We start from the raw sequence: 24,127 nt of genomic DNA on the forward strand, positions 1-24,127 counted from the left end.
TCGGATCCTAATATATCCAATCAAAAGGTAAGGTTTGAGTGTGTCATCGGCCAAATTTGCGAATCTGGTCTGTAGATTCACGGATTTGCAAAACTCGTAAAATGGATAACTTTCTTTCAAAGGATATTTAGGGTGCCTTATATATACTTGTAAATATGTTCGCATTGATGTCATTAATGAAAATGGAGGGGTGTACATATTTAAAAATAATTTAGAGAAATGTTGGCGACTCTGAGGTTTCGAATACACAGATTCATTCCGATCACGTGATCGGTATTAAAAACCATAGAGTAGTAGTCCTGTCTATGTTTTCAGACCTGCAGAGATATTGAGGAACTAAAAAATCATTAGAAAAAAATGTAGTTAATTACATTAACAAAAAATGTATACATTTTAAATTAAGTACATATGTGATGTTTTCCTTTTAAAACATATATAAAGTATATTTTTGGAAAAAAGAATGTGTGTAGTTAAAAAAAAAAAATCACAATAAATTGTAGTATACTTAGTATTAAAACTAAACCCTAGAAATTAACTAAAACAACTAAACATTTTGGGAAATACTTTAGAAACAGAATTTAAAAAACCTTAGAAATTCACTGAAAAAAAAACAAAGGTTACAGAGACGTTATAGTTAGGAAATAGAATTTCAAAAAACCTTAGAAAGTCACTTCAAAAAACAAAGGTGACAGGGGAGTTCTAGTTAGGCTCAGATTTCACTTGTACAAAACCATTGAAATTCAGCATTTATAGTTACCTGAACTAACTATAACTTATGTCCCCAAAATGCACTGCTATGACCTCATGTATGACATCAGTCATGACGTGGTCAGTGATGTCACTGAGGACATCTCAAATGACATCACAGGTGACAAAACTGATGACATCATCTAGTGAAAGTTAGTGTTTTGTAAAAGTTTCCTTGACTTAAAAATACACACCAAGCTACTACAACGTTAAATTACTATACTTTGTGTACTACTAATGACATGTGTTCCTTGCTTGCTGTGTCACTGGATCCAAGCTAGCCTGGCTGTTGAGGGTTGATAACCCAAAACGAGTCGGGATGCTTGTTTCTGGTCCAGGGAGGACCTGGCTTGGCTGTTTAGGCTGGACTGTTCCCATGGGGAGCAGGGTCAAACCTGATTTGCATATGGCTGGGTCCAGACTAGGGTGATGTGGCAAGCAACATAACAAGGGATTAAACCCAGATTTGTGACTGGGGGTGAGAGGTTTGAAAAGTTTCAACACTGAGGCCATAATTTTATTTTGTGATGTAGCTTTCTAAAAGTGTCATTTTCAAAACTGTAATGTAAAATCCGAATACTCCATGAGGGAAGATTTTTCATTACAATTCCAAAGACACCAAACACTAACTGATTACCTGCTCCTAGTTGGACATTGTCACGTTTTAAATGTAATAATGCAACTCCAATGTTAGCCAGAGGGAGAGATAGGCCGAGCAGTAGTGAAAAATGAAATTAAGTGCTTTTCACTACCAGGACATTTAAAAGTACATGTCCATCTTTTTTTAAATGCACTACGCCATGCCCTCTGGACTGTCCAGGGCCTATCATGGGGGTAAGTTATAAGTATTAAAAAGGATGGTTTGGGCCTGGGAAAAAAGTTTATTATGCCAGGTCAAAATGGCAGTTTAGAAATGTGCATACACAGGTTGCAAGAGTAGGCCTGAGGTCTGTTTAAATGGCTACTTAAGTGGGTGGCATAGTCAGTGCTGTAGGCGCACTAATAGCATTTAACATACAGGCCCTTGGTACATGTAATACCACTTTATCATGGACTTACAAGCAAATGAAATATGCCAATTGACAATAAGGAGAGAGCAGATGCGTATAGCCCTGGTTAGCATTGATAAAGTGTACAAAGTCCTGATGCCAGCAAAAACTAGATCAGCAAAAATAAGAGGAGGATCGCAAAATGTTTGGCTGACAGGTCTAACAATTACAATATTTTGGTTCACTATATATTTATAGATGATATTTTGTACTTTAAGTATAAAGAATGTAAAGTCGATCTTTGTGTCCTCAATGTTTTTGCCAATATTTATTATTGCAATATTTCTGTTGCCAATATTATTCTGGAAGCTTGAGCTGACTATCTACTCTACTAGGGCTAAACCTAGACTAAGCTAAACCTATGTTGTCCTGTGTGCTGCTACCTTGCCTTTATGGAAGCCCCGGCATGGGCAGTTATAGGCAAGATATACAGACACTACCCTGAGAATCCAATACTTCCTCGTTCCAGAGACCAAAGCACTTGCTCTAAAGTTCATGGGAGCCGTGTGGAGTGAGTCTAAATTTCAAACATGTTTATCTTCACCAACAACCACTTTGTTAACTTTGTGGACCCCCAACTTTGCCAGTCAAAGTGCTCAATCATTCCTATCAGCATTGTGTGATCACAAGTCTCTTGGCCTTGGTGCTGGAAGAAGTAGATGTGTCCCTGAGACGCTTCTACTACTACACCATATTAATGATGCGAAATGAAGAGAAATGAACATGTAAGTAAGACCAAAAAAGAAAATCCTAGTATTGAGTTAGGGGTAGTGTAATGCTAAAATGGGTTGGGTTAAGGGTAAGATCAGTGTTTGGGTATTGTTAGGATTACGGATGCTGCTTTGCATTATGGCATTTTCATTATATATTGATTATTATAGATGACATAGCGCTGTGTTAAAGAAATGTCATTATCAATTGTTTACTTTGCATTCATCATTAGTGCAATTCCTTACTATGTTATTTTTTATTTTCGCATAGTTCAATTTGAAATAGCTTGGACAGACCCTCAAGGAATGGCAGGAGCTTATTTTCCAGCTGGGGAATTTCAAACATGAGGTGCTGTACACTCAGGGATTCACAGGGATTCATTTGAGGCCAAGTTTCAGGAACCAAGATGTGAGCACGACGAAGGGCATGCAATCCGAACAGTATTAGATGACAAGCTATAAAATAGGAAACAAAATGGTTACATTACATGGCACAGCCTAACATTAAGCACAGATACACCTGTTTATGAACACCTGTTTATGAAGTCCAGGCAAAGGCAATAAATGGAGATCACCTGATTTAGATCTTGACGGATGGATTACTCCATCACAACGGTAATGGATATCCTGTCCACTGAAATATAAATCCCACAGGATAGAATGAGTTTCATATTTTGGCAGATGCGAAATCCGTCACCGTTGTGATGGAGTAACTCGTCCGCCAAGATCTAAATCAGGGCCTTAGACTTCAGCAGCCGACACTGACATGGCCAAAATGTTGGGGAGGAGCAGGCAATGCCTCTTCTACCCCAGCCACCGTAATCTGGTCATGTCAAAAATGATCTGCCAGGTTAGCGGTGTCCAACCTTAATTGAGGCTCAAATTGCTTTACCTAGAATCACTCGTTTCTGGTCAACTACTGAATCTAGGAGCAAACCCCACATCTTCTAAGATATGTTACTTGCAGACAGAACAGATACTTTGAATTTCATGTTAACTTATTTGTTAGAGAGTCATAACAAAGATGAGTGTTTGCAAAATGTATTTGCAAGTGATGAGGGTGATGTAGTGCTGATGTATTTGGAGAGTATCTATCTTCTATCAATGAAGAAGACTGACAAATATTACAATGATATTATTTATCTGTCCGCCATTGGCTGATAATATTCCTGCTTTTCTGTATTTAAAAATGGCAACACAATTGTTTTACCTTAATTCCCTTTCTACTAATCTGTGATGAAAAAATACATTTTTTGCTATTCCTTGCTTACCTTTTAACACACCCAACCTAAATGTATTGGCTTAACAAAGAAAAATACCCTATCAGCAATGCTGGCTGTATGATTGGTACAATGCTTAAAAAAACACGCAGATTGTAGAAATTGAGCAAAACACATGCAGGAGTACCAATAGCTACAGCCAACATTTAAAATAAACTACATGCCCCCCCCCATAATGTAATATGCTATTAGCTAAGAAACCAAAACAGCCTGAACATGTCACATTTGAGTGGGGGCCACTTACCAGCAATCTCCTTCTTTTGAGGTCTCTTACATCACATGGCACCTATCTCTTTCTTTACAGTCCTATACATCCATTCCGTTCCTTGTTCACTCTTTTGCCCTCTCCCTTCTCAAATACCTTTTTTTGCATTTTTGGACTGACCCTGGGCTGTGTTCTCCAAAGGCACGCCCGAAGGCAAGCCGGTCTGCGTCTGTCCGCACCCGGCTGGACCAGGGGCAAGAAACCCTGTCCAAATTGCACGGGCTCCCGCCAATTTGATTGAATACTCCAAAAGGGAGCTTGAAGCCCTAAAGGACACTGTCCATCCTTCCTGTCCGTACTCACTGGTTTTGAATGAATCCCTGAAGTGCCAGAGTTGTGGCTTTGTTACAGAAACAGGGGCCCAACAAAGATATCATGCAGGGACTGGTAAAGACCAGTTAAAATACGGGAAGATGGGGTTTATTAATTTAGATCCCTCCCAAAACATTCAACAGAGATTAAGCTATTATTAGAGGAGGAAGATCTCAAGGTTTTGTTTCTTACAGAGACCTGGCTTCGAGATTGCTCTACACCTGAGATTGTTAGTACTTTCCCCCAGGGCTTTGAGATATACCGGCTAGAGAGAGTCGGTAAAATAGGAGGTGGCATTGCCATTATTTATAAAGCACACTTGGCGTGTGCCATCACCCCCTCAAGATTGTTGACTGTGAAGCTTTTGCATTTAGACTGTCCCTCACCCTGACCACCTCTCTTTCGGCAGCCTTATCTACAGGCCTCCAGGGACCTGTACGTCTTTCTTAGAGGTGATTCCAGATATCCTGGCCAGTATGATGATAGAGAAAAGTGCCTTTACCACTTTAGGCAACTTTAATATTCATCTCGATGATCAGACTAATCCGTTAACCAGAAGATGTGTTGCTGATCTTGAGGCCCTGCAATTAACACAACTGATGCATCAGGCTACGCATGAAAAGGGCCATACGCTTGATGCGATTTTCTTCAATGACCCTAAACTGGAGGCGTTTGCTTCCATCCGGATGCCTTGGTCAGACCATTTTTTTATCCCCATACGATACTTAAAACCACCTATAGTAAAGCCCAAGGGTAGTTGCCCAGTGCTAGGACGTAAATGGCAAAGGGTGGTCCCTGAAGCCTGGCGCACAGACCTTGAGGCGAATACCCCACCAGAAACAAGAGACTTAGAGCAAGCACAGAAAAATTGGACAATCTGTTTGAATGGAACTGTAGACAGGAATTTTAGGAAACCCAGTCCAATAAAACCTAATTATTCCAACAGGTCTTCCTGGTTCAACCACCAGATGTTTGCACAAAGGAAAAACTGCAAAAAGATAGAAAGGAGCTGGAGGAAGACCTATGCCCCGAGCTCAAAATAGCATACAAGGCAGCTATCCAGCAGTATTATAAAAATATTAAGAATGCACACGCCGTCTTTTTTTTAAGAAAACATAAAAAGGGCCGCTAACTCTTCAAAGGAGCTGTTTAAAATTGTAAAATCGCTCACAACAGTTGAATCAGGCACCCATATTGCTCAATATTCAAAAGAAAGATGAAATGAGCTGGCCACGTTCTTCAAGAGTAAGGTGGAAAAGATTTATAATTCTCTTCACTTAAACATGAGCCAGAGGCCGGCAGTAATCACAGTCCCTAAGAGCATACATGTACTTCCCCCCTAGCATAGAGCAAACAACCACCCTCTCCCCCCCAGCCATGTTTTCATACCCTAAATTAAGCGAAGAACAGGCAGGTTCCCTTTTACGAAACATTAAGTCAGGATCCCCTTTAGACCCTGCACCGTCCTACATTCTTGCTCAAGGGGGGAATTGTGTTTTGACGCAACTGACTAACCTCCTCTCTCTATCTCTTGAAGAAGGGATAGTACCTAAGGAACTTGACCCCGCGGTCATGGCAAACTATCGCCCGATCTCTTTGCTGCCAATTTTGCGTAAAATCGCGGAGAAGCATGTGAACAGTGCTATTTCACAGTTTTTGGAAGAAAATGGCATTCTACACCGGACCCAGATGGGCTTTCAGCCAGAGCATAGTATGGAGTCAAAAAGCATATTAGATCAGGGAAGGTCCGCAGCTGTTGTGTTATTAGATCTAAGCGTGGCCTTTGACACGGTAGACCATAAAATTCTTGTCAATACGCTGGAAAACATTGGGATTACAGGTGCAGCCAACCAATGGGTGGCCTCGTTCCTGAATGATAGATCTTTTCAGTGTATGGAGGCCGGCATCTTGTCAGACACTTTCTCAGCCCTTTGGGGAGTGCCTCAGGGATCTTCCCGGAGCCCAACTCTTTTTAACGTCTATATGAGCCCATTGGCCCATATAGTACAGGAGTTTGGACTCTCCATTGTGTCATATGCCGATGACACCCAACTAGTGGTGTCAATAGCTGACTCTATCAACTCCAACCACAGGCAACTAATGCAGTGTCTGGAAAATAGGAAATTGGATAACTGATTGTAGTCTCAAGTTGAACGGGGATAAAACCGAGCTCATGATCCTGGGCAGCAATTTCAGCCCTCGCTTAGAGATCCCCTGGCCAGCAAACTGGGGTCCCCCCCAACTCCGAAATGTTCCATAAAAAATCTGGGTATGTGGCTGGATCAGAATCTTACTATGGAGACGCAAGCCAACAAATTGGCGGGTATATGCTTTGGTATCCTCCAGGTGATCAGGAAAATTCAGAGCCTAATCCCAGAGAATTCCAGAAAGACCGCTGTACAAGCCTTGGTGGTCTCGAGACTCAATTATGGCAACTCGCTATACATTGGGTCACCTAAATAGATCACCAATAGGCTACAGGTTGTTCAGAATGCAGCAGCTAGACTGCTTCTCAAGATACCTAGGAACCAGCCAGTCAGAGCGCCCTTGAGAGAGCTGCACTGGCTCCCCGTACAGACCAGGATCAAATTTAAGTCCCTCTGCCTGGCACACAGAGCCATGTATGGCAGAGGCCCAGTTATGCTACGAACTTTGATCTCCCCCTATTCACCCCGCCGTTGTCTCAGATCAGGGTCGAATTTTGTGATGTGCACTACCAGAATTAAGAGATCAAGGTGGGAGTGGTAGCTCATTCTCTTATATGGTGCCCAAACTCTGGAACAGCTTGAACCCAGAGTTGCGACTGATTGGAAACGAACAGTCTTTTAAAAAGAAACTTAAGAGCTGGCTGTTTCCCTAACTCTCTGCCGTACCTGTTATAGCGCTGGGATGCCTGCGGGTAGCCATGCGCTCTATAAATCCCATAAACATAAACATCAGAAAAACTGTGTTGTGACACAAAGAAAACATACTTTAGCGGCTGGGCACTTTCTTGCCTCACTTATTTTCAGTAAAAGCATCCATCAGCTGTGTGACTGCACGCGAGTAAAAACTTGCTTGTAATAAGGTACTATCAGACTAGGATGCTCACTTTATTTTACTAAGAAGATTAATTAGAGCAATTAGTAGTGAAATATTGACTTCCCATATAGAGTATACCTTTCAGGTAAACATGAATTATGGTCCTAATAATGCTGTTGATGGGTTTTTGTGACTTGGTTTTTGTAATGAACAAAGAGATCAAAACCACAAATAATTTGTAAAAGACCCTACAGCAGCAATAATAACCTTTAATAAATATATGGACTACCTATTATGTGTCTTTTATTACATAGTTTTTGGTTTACGTGGCTTGAAAAATTGATTTTTTCTAAGCAGGAATTTTTTTGTTGACAGCAATAAAACGAAAATATTACAGTATTAGGTGTTTAGCGGGGTGCCTGATGGTTTTTAAGTCGAGGTGCCACTGCACCAGCTGCACTATTGAAATCATGACCCTGCTGTCTGCAAGGTAACTGCACTTATGACTGCCTGTTTATTTTTACATGTTATCAATAATCTGACTATAGTGGGATCCCTAGAGCTTCTGGCCCCGGTGCCACAGCACCTGCTGCACAATTGAAATCATGACCCTGCTGTCTGCAAGGTAACTGCACTTATGACTGCCTGTTTATTTTTACATGCTATCAATAATCTGGCTATAGTGGGATCCCTAGAGCTTCTGGCCCCGGTGCCACAGCACCTGCTGAACCATTCAAATCCAGTCCCTTTTTACTGCAAGGTAACTGTAGTTGTGACTGCTTGTTTAGCAGTCAAATATAGCAATATTATGTGTTTAGAGGAGTTCTGACAACTTTTCGGCCTGGTACTACTGCACCTGCTGCACCATTCAAATTATGGCCCTGTTGTCTGCAAGATAACTGCACTTGTGGCTGCCTGTTTAGTAGTAGTAAAATATAGCATAGTTCTTCTATATCAACTTTATTTTCAACGTGCAGTGTTTATTACAACATTTAGAATTTTATCATAATGACCAAATAGATTAAGTTGAAAATATCAATCTGATATGCCTACAAAGTGCAAAGAAAGGTACCGAGGCCTAAATAGGAAATGCCACAAATGTTCTAAGGCTAAAGCATCTGCTTTACACAACCAAGCAATAAAAAGCAAGCATTCCAACACACTTCTAGAAGCTGTCTGCCTTTTCTGTGGGAAGAGATCTTATATTGACAGTGACTGGGACTTAAATAGTGTGAACAGCTTTAGTAGAAGTATCGTAAATGTGTGAAGCCAGGGAAAGTTACCAAAAAAAAAAGTTCCACACAAAAGTGAATGAATACAGTAATTCGGGATTTGAGTACTGCAAAGTGCCCCCTTTTATGATATATTAAATACAAGAGATTTCACAAGTACAGCACAAGCGCTGGGCAGGCGAACCCTAAAAAGCAGCACTTAATATTAACCAGGAACCTGGACGAGTGAGTTAAAGGGGAAGGTGGTGCCTGGTAGTGTATTAAAGAAGCCTGAGGGGCATTAAAGACTACATGCTAACATGTATTAGCACCAGTTCTCATTATTTTACAAATTAAGCACTATATACATTTTGGTTTCTCTTATCCATTACTGTTGGAAAGTGTCCGCAATGGTGTTAATATTTTTTTTAACCTGTTGTTTTTCCTCATTTGCCACCATGATCGCATTCCCTAAAATATTTTCTAAGTTGTGACAAAGAACATTTATTGCTACGTGGGGTCATGCTTTATACTTCACAAAACAAATCCAGAACATGCAGAAATTTCTTCACTACGCCACCAATTTTATGGCATGTGAGTCTGAACTCATCAATTTGTCAGTGGAACAAAAAAAATGTGCTTTTATGCTTTGAATATGCCATTACCAAAAATTGTTAAAAAGACATTCCTCAACCCCCTGGTACTTGACTACTATAGATCAAATGATGGTCTACATATTCACACACCGGGCTTCTGGAGAGAGAAATGGCATCACAACTTCAGAAACATCTTTAAAAACAGTAAATATTAGGCATGTTTCAATCTGGCTTCTAGTGTCTTTATGGGACAGAGACGTCTGGATGTTAATTACAGGATCCAGAAAATTCAAGATAAAGAGCTCTAGGTCACTATTGTTCTGTTGGGTTTGTTCGCAGCCTTTGACTTATTTGAATACTCCATCCTTCTGAGAGAAGTAACATCTGTAGTGGGCACTGGAAAACAGGTTTGAATCACACTAAATTTGGACACTTGAAATAAACACTTCTATCCATCAACTGCAGGGTTCCACAAGGTTCCAAGTTGTCATCTTTGTTTAACATTTACATCTGTCCTTTCCTTAACATCATCTAGATCACACGACTGACATATCAAAACTGTATGGGAGACAACTAGATCTTGGTGGATCTAGATGTGTTTGGAGTTTAATTCAGGGCCAGATGTATCAAGCATTTTTCCCGTTCGCAAACGGGCTGATTTGCACAATCGGCCCGTTTGCGAATGGGAAAAAGCCTTTTGGGATGTATCATCCCAAAAGGCATTCGCAAGATAAGGAATCGCAAAAATTGTGATTTCCTATTTTGCGAATGCATTTAAGGAATCGCAATTCACGATTCCTTAAATGAAATGCAGGAAGCAAAAAAAAAAATCTGACCTGCCTTTAAGGAATTGCAAATTACCACCAACTTCAAGTTGGTGGTAACATGCATATTCCATGAGAAATGCGCTTTTTTGCATTTTTCAAGGTGCCATGGGGCGTAAAAACATGCTATTAGGGCATTTATGTGCGCCACATGTGCACACATGCATATTCCAGGGGTGCAATAGGGTGTCCATTTGGCACCCTTGCATCCTTGAAATTGCATGCCCAACTTGCGAGTACCTATTGGGTACTTGCAAATTGCCCATGCAATTCCTATTCATTCCTATGGGCCTCCAGGCCCATAGGAATGAATGGGAAGCCATTCTGTATTTGCAACTCGCAATTTACGAGTCGCAAATAAGGAATATGTAGGAATCGCAATTATTATCGTGAAACCTACATACATTGCATTTTGCTATTCCATAATAGTGAATCAGTAAAATTCGCTATCATAGAATCGCAAAATCCAATTTCGATACATCTGACCCTTAGTCTATTAAAACACTTGCTTACTGATATCAAGATGTGGATACAAGAAACCAGCAACTAAAATACCCTAGAAACATTCTTCAAATACTTCCTGTAATGGACCAAGTTATTAAACCAGCTAACGATAAGGAGGGTAATCTTGGCGTTCAATTCAATACTTCCCATGCCATTAAAACACAAGCAAACTCAACTGCATTTAAATTGTCTTCCTCCTCTTGTCACTCAAGAAGACTACCCATCTGAACGCCATCCCCCATGAATCAAATTGTGGTCTCAGTTATTAGCTCTAGACTACAATACACAAACTCTCTATAGGTGTTCATTCCTGAAACAAATCCCACATAAATTGAAACTGGCTCAAAATGCTGAGATTAAATTTGATTCAGGTCTATGGAAATTCGATCAATTTTCAGCTTTTGATGCAGGGTTAGTGCACTTTAAATGCCTTTGTATACTCCATCATTCTATGTTCTCAGTCACCCCACAATATTTTCCCAACAAAATACAATATCTTACATCAGCTAGCCACAAAGGGCGGATGCTGACCCTTTACCATGGGACTCCATATTTGCAACATATTTTCAATCTGTATAGAATCATTCCTGTCTCACTCCTTCTACAACCAATCATGTCTGAGTGCCCTATAGAGTCTGAACTCATCAGTTTGTCAGTGGATCAAAAAATGCACCCCTTTATGCTTTTAATATGGCACTACTAAAAGTTGTTAAATAGACAAACCTCAACCCCCTGGTACTTGACTACAATAGGCCAAGTGGTGGCCTACTTATTACCCCAGCAGGCTTCCAGAGAGAGAAATGGCATCACAACTCCACATTAAATATTGGGCACGTGTCAATCCGGCTTCTAGTATCTTCATGGGACAAAGATGGCTGGATGTTACTTACAGAAAAAACACGGTGTGTATGAACTCCTTCCCTTAATATGGATGTTACTTACCGCATCCAGAAAAATTAAGATAAAGAGCACTAGGTCACTATTGTGCTGTTGGGTTTGTTTGCAGCCTTTGACTCATTTGAATACTCCATACTTCTGAGAATGGCAACAACCGTAGTGGGCACATAGAGATGATACGTAGTCAGTGGAGTAACGATACGTAAGGAGACCCCGCTGCAAAGTACATGAAGGGGCCCACACAGTCTCTGGACCCATTCAGGAACGATCAGGCCAGGGGCCCACCGCCTGTGCACGGTGCCGGAGGGTGACCCCCCTGGACCGCGTGGGCTATTGTTACGTCACTGTGTGACGTCTGCAATTTAACGCCTTCAACTAAACTCATCTCAAATCGAAGTAACATATTTCACACAAAACCGCTGGCCCATTATTAAAACATTCTTATCAAGACTCACCTGAAGAAAATTAACTGGTGGTACAATTGCGTCTTTAATAATATGTAGGAAGTCGAGCTTGATAATCCATTTGCAACATAAGAGCATTCCATGTTTACTGATCTACTTTGATTTATAGAAAAGGGATGTAAAGGAAGTACCTCTTCTTGGAACAGATTCTGGCGGTTCTTCAGTGCCCTTAGCCTGTTCTGTTTGTCTTCATGCTCCAAATGTTCATCAGGAGGATGAAAGTATCCAATCAGATCCTGCAGACTCAGACTCACTGATTCTATTGGCAGATCCACATTTGACGACTTGCCTTTCTTACTGAGAGCATCCAGACCCCTAAAAAAACACACACAAACAATCACAAAATGTCAGTAGCAATTCATTGTAGTTTCACTGAGTTTTGGAGTCAAGCTTTTGTAATGTGGATTAGGGAGTTTAGCATATTAGTCCCAAAATCAAACAGACTGGTATTACAGTCACAATGGGCTAAGAAATGTTGTAAGTATCAAAGAATGAAACAATCACAAACTAACACTATTTTCTAAAGCACAGCTCCTGAATGTAACATTGTTGTGCTGCTCCCCCTGAGGCAGGTTCAGCACTGTTTGTTAATAGCATAAAGTGTCTTGCACCAACATTCAGTCTAGCATAGAAGCCCTCCATTCTAACATGCCCCCAGAAATACACATATACAGTCACACACACACACAGGCATGTGTGCACATGCGAATTCACAAACACACACTAGTTAAAATCCTGATGAACAGTAGGACAATGGTGACTTCTGGGAAAGAAGACAGACTCAGGTACCCATTTAAAGAGACAACGACCGACTCCATAGTCAGGATTTAAATTTAGTATATTTGAACTATAATTTTCAGTGAAAGAGTATGGAGTACTTAGGGATTAGGGAACAGCTGGTATAATGGGGTGAATAAAGAGTAGTAGACTATCCAACTAATGGCAAGTTCCACAGTACGCAAGTAAGGACCAAGGACTATTGTTCTTTTTATAGATTCTTGGAGGGACGGTGGAGAGGCAGTTACTCAAAAGAATAATTGGAAACCCAGGAGAAGTAACTTTCTAGCTAAGATGAGGGCTGTTTTTGTAAAATAGATTTTAGATCACAGGGATATATTTGAATGCATTCTGTGAGAAATTGGGTTGCTGGTTGGGGTGGTTAAACCCTACTCAAGCAGCAACCACAATCCTTGTCAGGGAGAGGCACAAGCAAACCCCAAATTTACCGGTGCTCAATCCTCTGGTAGCTTGGTACAGAGAAGTCAAGCTTAACTCAGAGGCAACGTGTACAGTACTTATGCAGCACTTCAAATGGGAATAAAATGAAAGCAAAACAAAAGCAAAATTCCACACCAATTTGGACAAATAGAGTAAATGTTTATAAATAAAACAAGAGCAAAAGGACAACAAGCATTGGCATAGCCAATAGGTCTCGCCTTCGGGATCTTATACGTTTTTTGTTATGTTTTATATTATTGCCAATAGGCGAGACCCATTGGCTATGCCAATGCTTGATTTTATACACATAGTCTGGTGAGACGGATAAAGCGGTCTCAAAAGTCAGGTCTTTAAACAGCAATTAAAGGAAGGTGCGTATGAATTTGTTTTCCTTTTTCAAAAGGGATTGAAGAGAAGCAGAGAGGAGGTAGCTGAAGCAGAAATAAAGGAGGAGGAGGGGGACACAGATTAAAAAAAGAATAGGAGGGTTTTGGTGTTTCCCTATTTAAGTGAAAGTAAGAAATCATTAGTTCTGGCTTGATGGCAGAAGGATATCCAGCATTCTTAACAAAGAATCAAAAAAGAAATAACACCATGCTATATTATGCCAGGTCCTCCATCACAGAAGCTTTTTAGACCAAATAGTCTCTCATGCATTCCAGTGAAAGCACTTTATAGAAGGTGAAATAATACATCAAATAGCCAATCGCATGAGCTCAAAGAGTAATATTTCTGTGGGTGGAGCTAAAGCCTACTCTACGTATATTTTAAAGAATTTGAAACAATATGGTCTGCAGATGGCTAAGCAATTGAGCAAGACCTACAAAAATAAATACACATATATCTGCATTTATTCTCAGGTTCTCTAACATCCAAGTTTCAATTTCTACACTACTACTACAAGAAGTAGTGATTTTGTTATCTGATACATCCTGTACCTTTCAGCTTTTGCTATGTACTATTTCGGGTGTGCCATTGGGGGACATGAGCGCACTTACAGTACCAAAATAACATGTTAAACAGACAATATTTTAAAGGAGAAAGACTCATGTCTGCCTGATAACATGTGGAGGGAACCCTGAGGAGACTGCAGTCCAGGGTGGAACAGTGAGGGCAGAGTTGGTGACCCATAGGAGGAAGTGGTAGTGTGTGAGCACAGAGTGAAGAGTGGGCACAGGCAGGAAAGGCCGTGATATACAGGGTGTCGGATAATGGTGCAGGGAAGCCAGCAGGGGTCTATAGATACACACAAGTAGGCATACGGGTAGACGTGGGAACAGAGTGTAACAAGGGATACAGGGGGCATAGAGAGGTACAGAAGGGCAGCGCGATAAACAAGACGGCAAAAGTGAAAGCGCTTGTAAGCGCGAATTAACTCGAGACGCGGTGGAGGAGGGGCAGAGGCAGGGAGCAAGGGAGAGGAAAGACAGATGGTGCTGAAGGCTGGCGGTTCGCGCGTGCACGCTCGCGTGAACGCAAGCTTGTCGCCAGCCAGCAGCACTTTGAAAACTCACCTACTAAAGTCTCTCTGAGCAGCGCATGCGCGCTGACTCAGCGAGACCTAAAAATCCAATTAGTAGAATTGGAGATATTCAAATTTAAAGATTTCAGTAAATATAGTGCCAAAATGCACAAAGCACCAACAGTGGATATCTGGTTGAGCTGAACTTGGACAAAGTCACAAGTTCAGGCCGACCGTGATGGAGTGGGACCCGGCTACAGGGACCCAGTTAAACCACCTGAACAAGAGTACCTTAAGGCCTGGTGTTGGAGCATTCTGAGGTTCCTAGCCGAGGATGTGTTGCACAGTCAAGGAGATGCACTGGTTCCGTGGAGCTGCTGGAACTGCGAGACAAGGACATGCGTTGTCATCAAGGATCCCGTCAGCCAGGGCTTGCGATGCGAAGTCCAGCATCACACAGCAGAGGAGATGCGTCAGTTCTGCTAGGTCCACTGATGGGCTGGCAGAGCATCTTCAGGTTCACTTCCATGGGTTCAGGACTGGGGTATCACCACTTGCCAGAGTAGGACTCACTGATGGCAGAGTCCAGGTGCTGGGTTCAAGGTTGTTGGAGCCTTCTGTCCCTGAGGTTTAAAGAGGAGGCCAGCCAACTAGTCCTTGGAGTCACTTTGAGGTCCTGAATGAAAAAGATGATGGTCCAGTTCTCCTCACCCAGGCAAGAGCAGCAGGGCAGGAGTCTCCCAGAGCAGCAGAGTGGCAGTCCTTTCAGCAGCACAACAGTCCTTTCTGCCAGAGTATCCACATGTCCAGAAGTGTACTGAAGAGTTGATGTCTGAGGTCTAATATTTATACCTGGCCCTTCCCGGAGTGGCTTTTAGAGGTTTCCCTTTGAAGTTCACAGGCATCCTGCCTACTCTGTCCTGCTCCAGACTAACTACAGGGAGTATGTAGCCCTTGGTGTGGAGGCAGGACACAGCCTAGTCAATCAATCAAATCAAAGAAATCTTTATTCAGCCAATTGTGGCCATAAAAGATAAAACAAGAGCGATTAAAATAAGCAATAAAACCATGAGCAAAAATAAAACAATCATCGTAAAATACAGAAAAACCGCAGCCAGCATAGGCACAATGTATGAGGCAGCAAGTTCATCATTAGCTATGGCGGACAGTAGACTAAGTTAATTTTCAAGCAAATAGCAGCAATCATATAAAGTGTGCAGTGAGAGGAAAGTAGTGTACAAAGAATATTTTAAATAGAACTTTGATAAGTGATTGTTGGACTTGGCCCTATGGCAGGTTCACCCATAACATTTTTGCCTTTCCTGTGAACTGGTATTGGTGGTCCAGAATAAAGTATGTGCGCTCTCTGAGTAAGTGTGGTGAGATTGGTCTGCCCTCCTATAGGAATGCATGGGGGATATGTGTGTCCATGGTAATTCCTGGTGTGAGAGGAGTGCAGGGTCGAGTTTAGCATGTGCAAACTCGTGAGAATAAATGCTGAGCAATGGTTTGCGCAAATCTATGGTGGCTGGTGGAGGAGTGTCACTTCTAGAAATTGGCATTTCTGTGTGCTATGTGTCTGCCTGCCTGATGTGGAGTGCATGTCTGGCTTTTTGATTGACGGGTGCTGGATGGTGTGGGGAATTCCAGGGGCCAGTGTGAGTCAGCCCAGTGGTGAATAGAGAGATCTGCATCTAGATGGGAGGGAGGAGTTGCACCTGTGACCTGAATAGGGCTGTGCATTCCCTCCACAATGTCGGCTCCGCCCCCTGTGATGAGTCTGATCCCTGAGCCCCCACCTAACAAAGGAGAGAGGAGCTGAGCAAAACAAAGTGCTCCAAAGCTCCCCCAAACCAGTTGCATCTGGTTTTTCCCCCAGCCCTGTGCTGGGACACAACGGAAAAGGGTTTATAAATGAAGGGGCTGTGAACCCATGAAGGGGTGCTCTGTTGTGCTTGTCCTGACGCTGGGAGCTGCTGCTGCTGGGCGCCTGCCTGAGCCCAGCCTTGTGCCCCCTGAACCTTGCCTTGGAAACCCAGGACCTAGCGCCTGGAAGAGCATTTTACTTTGCCTATTTGGAAGAGCGCTCCATTTTTTACCCTGGACTTTGATTCTAGCGCCGTGGGAGCGCTTTATTTTTAATTTATGATGTGCACTCTGCTACCCTGAGGAGTGCGGGGGCTTTGCAGCTCGGAGTTGCATGTTGCGGGCAGGGGATACCGAGCGTAAGGATTCCCCTGCATTTGCCAATTCTTGAAAGTGGGTGCCCACCCCGCGTGGTTGTGTTGATTTTCATTAACAGGTGGGTGCCCACCCCGCACTGCCGAGATCTAAGAAGGAATCACCGCTGCGACCCGGAAGCCAGGCAGAGTGGCCGTGTTGTGGGCGGGGTGCTCCGCAAGAAGCAGGAAGCAGATGGGAGCCTACCCTGCGCTCTTGTACCCCAAGGGAGAAGAAGGAAGCGGACGGGAGCCTACCCCACGCTCCTGTGATCCAAAGAAGTGAAGGCACCGTCCCGGCCGCCGGAAGCGGGAGGAGGCGTCCGGAGCCTTGCAGGCTCCTCGCCGAAGTCCCGGTCCTAGGAGAGGGAACGGATGAAGAACAGAGTCCTGCCCAGAGCTGAGGTGAGAGCGGGGACTTCACACCAGCAGAGAGCCCGGTGAGTGGGGCTCAATTGGGAGCTGGTTGTTGGGGGCTGCGTCGGGGCACATTGTCGGTGCCCACCCACCCCCTGTGCTCCTTCTAAAGACACCGTAGTGTCCGTGGTAGTTCTACAGCTGCCCTGCGAGAGCGCTGGGCAGCTGCAACGTTGGGGGCCATTTCAGTTTGGGAGTCCCAGAGTGGGGATCCCCAGGCACAGTGGTGCCGAGCTAAGATTCTCCAGCTGCACCGCAAGAGAGAGCGGGCAGCTGCAACGAGGGGGCCATTTTATATTTAGCAGTCCCTGAGTGGGACTTAGGGGCATTTCGTTTTGAGTCCCAAAGAGGGGCTCAGGAGGCAAGCTGGTGCCCAGGCTCATTTTTACAGCTGTCCAGCAATTAGTGGGCAGCTGCCATGTTTAGGCTTATGAAACTGCGCACTTTTCCTCCGCTGCATGCGCAGCCAGCCCTAACAATCTGGATGTTGGGCATTTGAGCCCCTGGGAGAGGCCAATCGGCCTGGGGTCAGTTTATGGTGGTAGGGCGCAAGGCCCTAATGTGATGCCCAATGTTTTTATGTGATGGCGCTCATGCTTACAGTTATTGCATAATATATTTATGCTTGTGATGCCTACTGTAAATGCCTATTGCTTAATGTGTGATTCTAATGAGGTTTGGGCCTAATGTAGTTTTATGCCTAAGGTGATTAATGCGCAAAGTGGTTATGCATCCTCTGTTTCACATTGCAGGATCCCATGCTAAGTTCCTAACTTTACCAGTAGTTACTGGTTGTGCTACACATTTATTATTAGTGCTACATTTACAATTGGTGATTTGTGATGGTCTGGACAGTGGCCCCATTGGCCCTGTTGTGTGTAAATAGTCCCCTGTGAATATTGCCTAGTGCCAGTTGGCACAGTGTATAGTATGTGATAATGTTTCTAATTTATTTATGACAATACAAAGGCTATTTTTTATATTTCCTTTTGTGGTGTGCCTAGGGTGTTGCTGCAGTGTGTGTGTGTTGCGCAAACGCTTTACACATTGCCTCCGGGATAAGCCTGACTGCTCGTGCCAAGCTGGCAAGGGGGTGAGCAGGGGTTATCTTTTGCGTGTAACTCCCTCGCCCTGACTAGAGTGGTGGTCTCTGCCTGGCTTTGGAGCAAGCCTTAGCCAACCAGAGATCCCATTTCTAACATTGGTGATCAGCGGTGGGATTAGGACCTGTGTTTGCACAGTACCACAGCGACAACTGGCTGCACTACAAAGCTCTGCATTTAAGATAATCACATGTTGGGGATTATTGTTTCAGATTTTATTTTTCTCCTGAAAGTGTCATTTTCAAATTGTGTACTATTGCTTCAGATCTTAAGCCTAGGAGTCTTACATTATACCTGTGTGGGTTTTAGTACCTTGCCAAGAATGGAACCTACCTTTAATGCATATAATCTGTTGGAATACAGTATGTTGGAGTTAAGGGGGTTCTGTGATGAGAGAAGCTTAGCAGTGGGTGAGGAAGACACTCGGCTATCCCTTAGGACAGCTCTGCTACACTGGCAACAGGATAGATGGAGACAGATAGGCAGGGACCAGACCGCACTCCAAGAGGGTGGTGGGTCTGAGGGTGACCCTGAGGAGTCTCAAGAGGAGGAAGGAAGTGACAGGACAGGGACGCCAGTAGATAGTGAGGACCCCATAGATAGAGAGTCCCTTGCTGGGTCCAGTGTCAGGGGCAGCACCCAACCCTTTCCCTATCCCCAGAGGAGTGGGTAGATAGGAGGGAAGAAAGGGAGCATCAGCTGGCTTTGGAGAAGCTCAGGTTAATGCATGCCAAGGAGATAGCGCAGCTGAGTGTGGAGGAGAAAAAGCTAGAGACTGAGAGGGCCCTAGCACAGGAGAGGATGGCAGAGGCTGAGAGGGCCTTCGCTAGGGAGAAACTAGCTCTGGAGGGTAGATTATCCCCTGATCACAGTTCTGGTTTTCTGGAATCCCCAGTAAAGGTGGGGTCCAGTGGTGGCAGCGATATAGAGTCTAGTGCAGGAGGTCCCATTCCGAGTTCCCAAAGTATGGTACCTTGTTCCTGAGAAGAGGAGTACAGGTTGAAGTTCAGGGACAGTAAGAAGCTGTCTCACCAGTCTTGGGAGGATTTTTTGGATGATTGTTTTGATGCACTCATGGCTTGGGTGACGATTAACCCGGAAGATGATTTTGATGGACTGGTCAATATGGTTATCAAAGAGCAGATGCTCAGTCGTTGTTCTCCTGGGTTGCGCCAACACCTGTTGAGGTCTGACTCCTTTTGTCCTGGGAGACTTGCAGAAGAAGCAGACCGCTGGGAAAGTGCCCGAGGTTCTGAAGAGGCATTGGGGAGTGATCCCAAAAGTAGTGGCTCAGGTATCTTCGTGTCCTGTAGTGGGGTAGAGGTTCAGAGTAGCCCAGCTAGGTCCCAGAGTAGTGAGAGGGGTGTAGGGGCTCACGTCCTGTCTCAGTGGAGTGGGAGTGAGTGTGGGACTGAGTTCCCCAGGTGCCCGAAACCCAGTCTCAGAACCTGGATGGTTTCTTCAGGGAACACCAGGTTGGGAGCCTAGGCTGTCCTGTTAGTCCATTTGTGGAGGATCACCTAGTGTCTGGAGATCCTGGAGCATCTGTAAATAGAGCTCCAGTGGTTCTGGTGTCTGGCGGTACCGCTCCAGTTGGGAGGGTACAGAAGTCCAGAGAGAGGGGTGACATGGGGCTGTGTTCCCCAGTGGAAGAACCAGTGGGTCAGGGGCCAGCCAGAAGGGCTGAGTTTCCTAGAAGTGACCATGGTGATACCACATCTGTCCTGGGGGATCTTCGTGCACTGTCAGGTGGACATGGGTCGGGAGATCTGTGCCAGGTAGACTGTCACACGACATATGAGTCATGTGTTACCCTCGGGGGGCTACTGTGTGAGTCCCCAGAAGTCCTGGTGTGCCAGGCAAGTACTCAGCCAAAGGGTTCCCAAGGTTGGGAGGCCAGGTTCAGGATCTGCCTGACCTGGAGGGAAGGACATCTGTAACCAGTGTCCTGACCGGTTCATCTTCCAGGGGTACCGCTTCAGTTGGGAGGGTGCCAGACTCTGGAAGGGGGTGCAGAGGGAGGGAGTCCTCGTCTCTGACCCCGGTGCAACCTGAGGGGTTAAACCCTTGGTTGGGAGAACAGTTCTTGGAAAGAGGTCCTGAACTGGTGGGAGAGTTATATTATAAGGGTGCCTCTCAGAGGAGGAGAGGGCGGAACCCTAGAAGTGGTAGGGGGAGCAGAGCCTCGCCCGTGACTTTTGGTCAGCTTGAGGGTGCAGACCCTAGGCTGAAGGATCAGTGGCAGTTTAGAACTGCCCTGATGAGGGGTAGAGTGGAGAATGGTTACTATGTGCCAGGGGTTACTACCCCCCACTCTGTGGATGGGCAAGGACCAGTGGCATCTGGATGGCCTAGGGCCTGGTCCTGGCCACGGACAGCTAGGGAGTACCAGTGGGGTAGCCCAGTTGGTCTAGAGAGCTTTTACAGAGGGTACCACATGGGTTCAGAGTGGCGGAGAACCGGAAGGTGTCCCTGGCGTTGCGGGACCGCGTCCGTGTTCTATCGCCCAAAGCAGGGAAGCCCATCACGGTGGTGATTGGTCTACCCTGCGTTTTGGCTGGAAGGGGGTTGTGTTGGACTTGGCCCTTTTGGCAGGTTCACCCCTAAACTTTTTGCCTTTCCTGTGACCTGGTATTGGTGGTCCAGAGTAAAGTGCGTGCGCTCTCTGAGTACGTGTGGTGAGATTGGTCTGCCCTCCCATAGGAATGCATGGGAGATATGTGTGTCCATGGTAATTCCTGGTGTGAGAGGAGTGCAGGGTCGAGTTTAGTATGTGCGAACTCGTGATAATAAATGCTGTGCAATGGTGTGCGCAGATCTATGGTGTCTGGTGGAGAAGTGCCACTTCTAGAAGTTGGCATTTCTGTGTGCTATGTGTCTGCCTGCCTGATGTGGAGTGCATGTCTGGCTTTTTGATTGACGGGCGCTGGATGGTGTGGGGAATTCCAGGGGCCAGGGTGAGTCAGCCCAGTAGTGAATAGAGAGATCTGCATCTAGATGGGAGGGAGGAGTTGCACCTGGGACCTGAATAGGGCTGTGCCTTCTCTGTGGTGCGTCTGATCCCTGAGCCCCCACCTAGCAAAGGAGAGAGGAGCTGAGCAAAACAAAGTGCTCCAAAGCTCCCCCAAACCAGTTGCATCTGGTTTTTCCCCCAGCCCTGTGCTGGGACACAAAGGAAAAGGGTGTATAAATGAAGGGGCTGTGACCCCATGAAGGGGTGCTCTGTTGTGCTTGTCCTGACGCTGGGGGCTGCTGCTGCTGGGCTCCAGGAGGAACCGCCACAAGGGACTGCCTCCCTGCTGGAGGGCCCTGTGTGCTGGCCTGCCTGAGCCCAGCCTTGTGACCCCTGAACCTTGCCTTGGAAAACCAGGACCTAGCACCTGAAAGAGCGTTTTACTTTGCCTATTTCGACGAGCGCTCCATTTTTTACCCCGGACTTTGATTCTAGCGCCGGGAGCGCTTTATTTTTAATTTATGATGAGCACTCTGCTACCCTGAGGAGCGTGGGGGCTTTGCAGCTCGAACTTGCACGTTGCGGGCAGGGGATCCCGAGCGTAGGGATTCCCCCGTATTTGCAAATTCTTGAAAGCGGGTGCCCACCCAGCGTGGTTATGCCGATTTTCATTAACAAAAGACACACAATTGAGAATCCAGCCACTGGAATCAAGCTATCCTGGCTGAAGAGGGGTGAAACCCCGAAACCGGTCCTAGGATGCTTGGTTCCAGTCCAGGGAGGACCTGGCTTGGCAGTTCGGGCAGGACTGTTCCCATGAGGTACAGGGTCAAGACTGATTTGCATATGGCTGGGTTCAAACTGGAATGGCATGGTGAGCAAAAAAACAATGGATTTAGGCCCAGATCTCTGTACTGGGGTGAATGTATGACATTGTTCTGCATTCTGTCCATCAACTGTTGTTTTTGCATTTGTCACCCCGAGTGGGATGGGTATGCTCAGACGTGAGTCCCGTGCTCTCCAGGCCACTGGAATCAAGCTATCCTGGCTGAAGAGGGGTGAAACCCCGAAACCGGTCCTAGGATGCTTGGTTCCAGTCCAGGGAGGACCTGGCTTGGCAGTTCGGGCTGGACTGTTCCCATGAGGCACAGGGTCAAGACTGATTTGCATATGGCTGGGCTCAAACTGGAATGGCATGGTGAGCAAAAAAACGATGGATTAAGGCCCAGATCTCTGTACTGGGGTGAATGTATGACATTGTTCTGCATTCTGTCCATCAACTGTTATTTTTGCATTTGTCACCCCGAGCGGGACGGGTATGCTCAGACGTGAGTCCCGTGCTCTCCATGCCACTGGAATCAAGCTATCCTGGCTGAAGAGGAGTGAAACCCCGAAACCGGTCCTAGGATGCTTGTTTCCAGTCCAGGGAGGACCTGGCTTGGCAGTTCGGGCTGGACTGTTCCCATGAGGCACAGGGTCAAGACTGATTTGCATATGGCTGGGTTCAAACTGGAATGGCATGGTGAGCAAAAAAACGATGGATTTAGGCCCAGATCTCTGTACTGGGGTGAATGCATGACATTGTTCTGCATTCTGTCCATCAACTGTTGTTTTTGATTTTCATTAACAGGCAGGGGCCCACCCCCCATTGCCGAGATCTAAGAAGGAATCACCGCTGCGACTGGGTGACCCAGAAGCCAGGCAGAGCGGCCGTGTTGTGGGCGGGGAGCTCCGCAAGAAGCAAGAAGCAGACGGGAGCCAACCCTGCGCGCCTGTGCCCCAAGGGAGATGAAGGAAGCGAACAGGAGCCTACCCCGCGATCCTGTGATCCAAAGAAGCGAAGGCACCGTCCCAGCCGCCGGAAGCGGGAGGAGGGGCTGCAGCTGAATAGTGGGGCTCCCATGGTGGAGAGAGAGCCCCGCGTGTGCTGCCCTGGTCGGAGTGAAGACAAGTGGCTGCAGGCCCAGCGGAGCTCCCGTGTTGTTCGGAGGAGCCCCGTGGGCAGCCCAGGATGTCCAGAGCCTTGCAGGCTCCTCACCGGAGTCCCGGTCCTAGGAGAGGGACCGGGTGAAGAACACAGTCCTGCCCAGAGCTGAGGAGAGAGCGGAGACTTCACACCAGCAGAGAGCTCGGTGAGTGGGGCTCAATTGGGAACTGGTTGTTGGGGGCTGCGTCGGGGCACATTGTCGGTGCCCGCCCACCCCCTGTGCTCCTTCTAAAGACAACGTAGTGCCCGTGGTAGTTCTACAGCTGCCCTGCGAGAGTGCTGGGCAGCTGCAACATTGGGGGCCATTTCAGTTTAGGAGTCCCAGAGTGAGGATCCCCAGGCACAGTGGTGCCGAGCCAAAGTCTCCAGCTGCACCGCAAGAGAGAGCGGGCAGCTGCAACGAGGGGGCCATTTTATATTTAGCAGTCCCTGAGTGGGACTTGGGGGCATTTCGTTTTGAGTCCCAAATAGGGGCTCAGGAGGCACGCTGGTGCCCAGGCTCATTTTTACAGCTGCCCAGCAATTAGTGGGCAGCTGCCACGTTTAGGCTTGTGGAACTGCGCACTTTTACTCTGCTGCATGCGCAGCCAGCCCTGAAAATCTGGATGTTGGGCATTTGAGCCCCTGGGAGAGGCCAGTCTGCCTGGGGTCAATTTATGGTGGTAGGGCGCAAGGCCCTATCAATCAATCAATCACTGCATTTGTAAAGCGCGCTACATACCCGAGAGGGTCTCAAGGCGCTGGGGAGGGGGGGGTGCTACTGGTCGAAGAGCCAGGTCTTGAGGAGTCTTCTGAAGGCCAGCAGGTCCTGGGTCTGTCGTAGGATGGTGGGGAGAGTGTTCCAGGTCTTGGCGGCGAGGTAGGAGAAGGATCTGCTGCCGGCGGTGG

The 24,127-nt window shown here is 45.8% G+C and overlaps 1 protein-coding gene across 1 annotated transcript in view; it reads right to left on the reverse strand.

Moving 5' to 3' along the window:
- RYR2 (ryanodine receptor 2) overlaps positions 1-24,127 on the reverse strand; it is a 3,458,987-nt gene that overhangs the window by 2,293,633 nt on the left and 1,141,227 nt on the right. The window contains exon 13 of the mRNA XM_085612346.1: positions 12,012-12,195. Within this exon, the coding sequence (XP_085468472.1) occupies positions 12,012-12,195 (184 nt within the window). The remainder of the gene's footprint in view (positions 1-12,011; positions 12,196-24,127) is intronic.

Source organism: Triturus cristatus, chromosome 6, assembly GCF_964204655.1.
Source record: "Triturus cristatus chromosome 6, aTriCri1.1, whole genome shotgun sequence".
Lineage (NCBI taxonomy): Eukaryota > Metazoa > Chordata > Amphibia > Caudata > Salamandridae > Triturus > Triturus cristatus.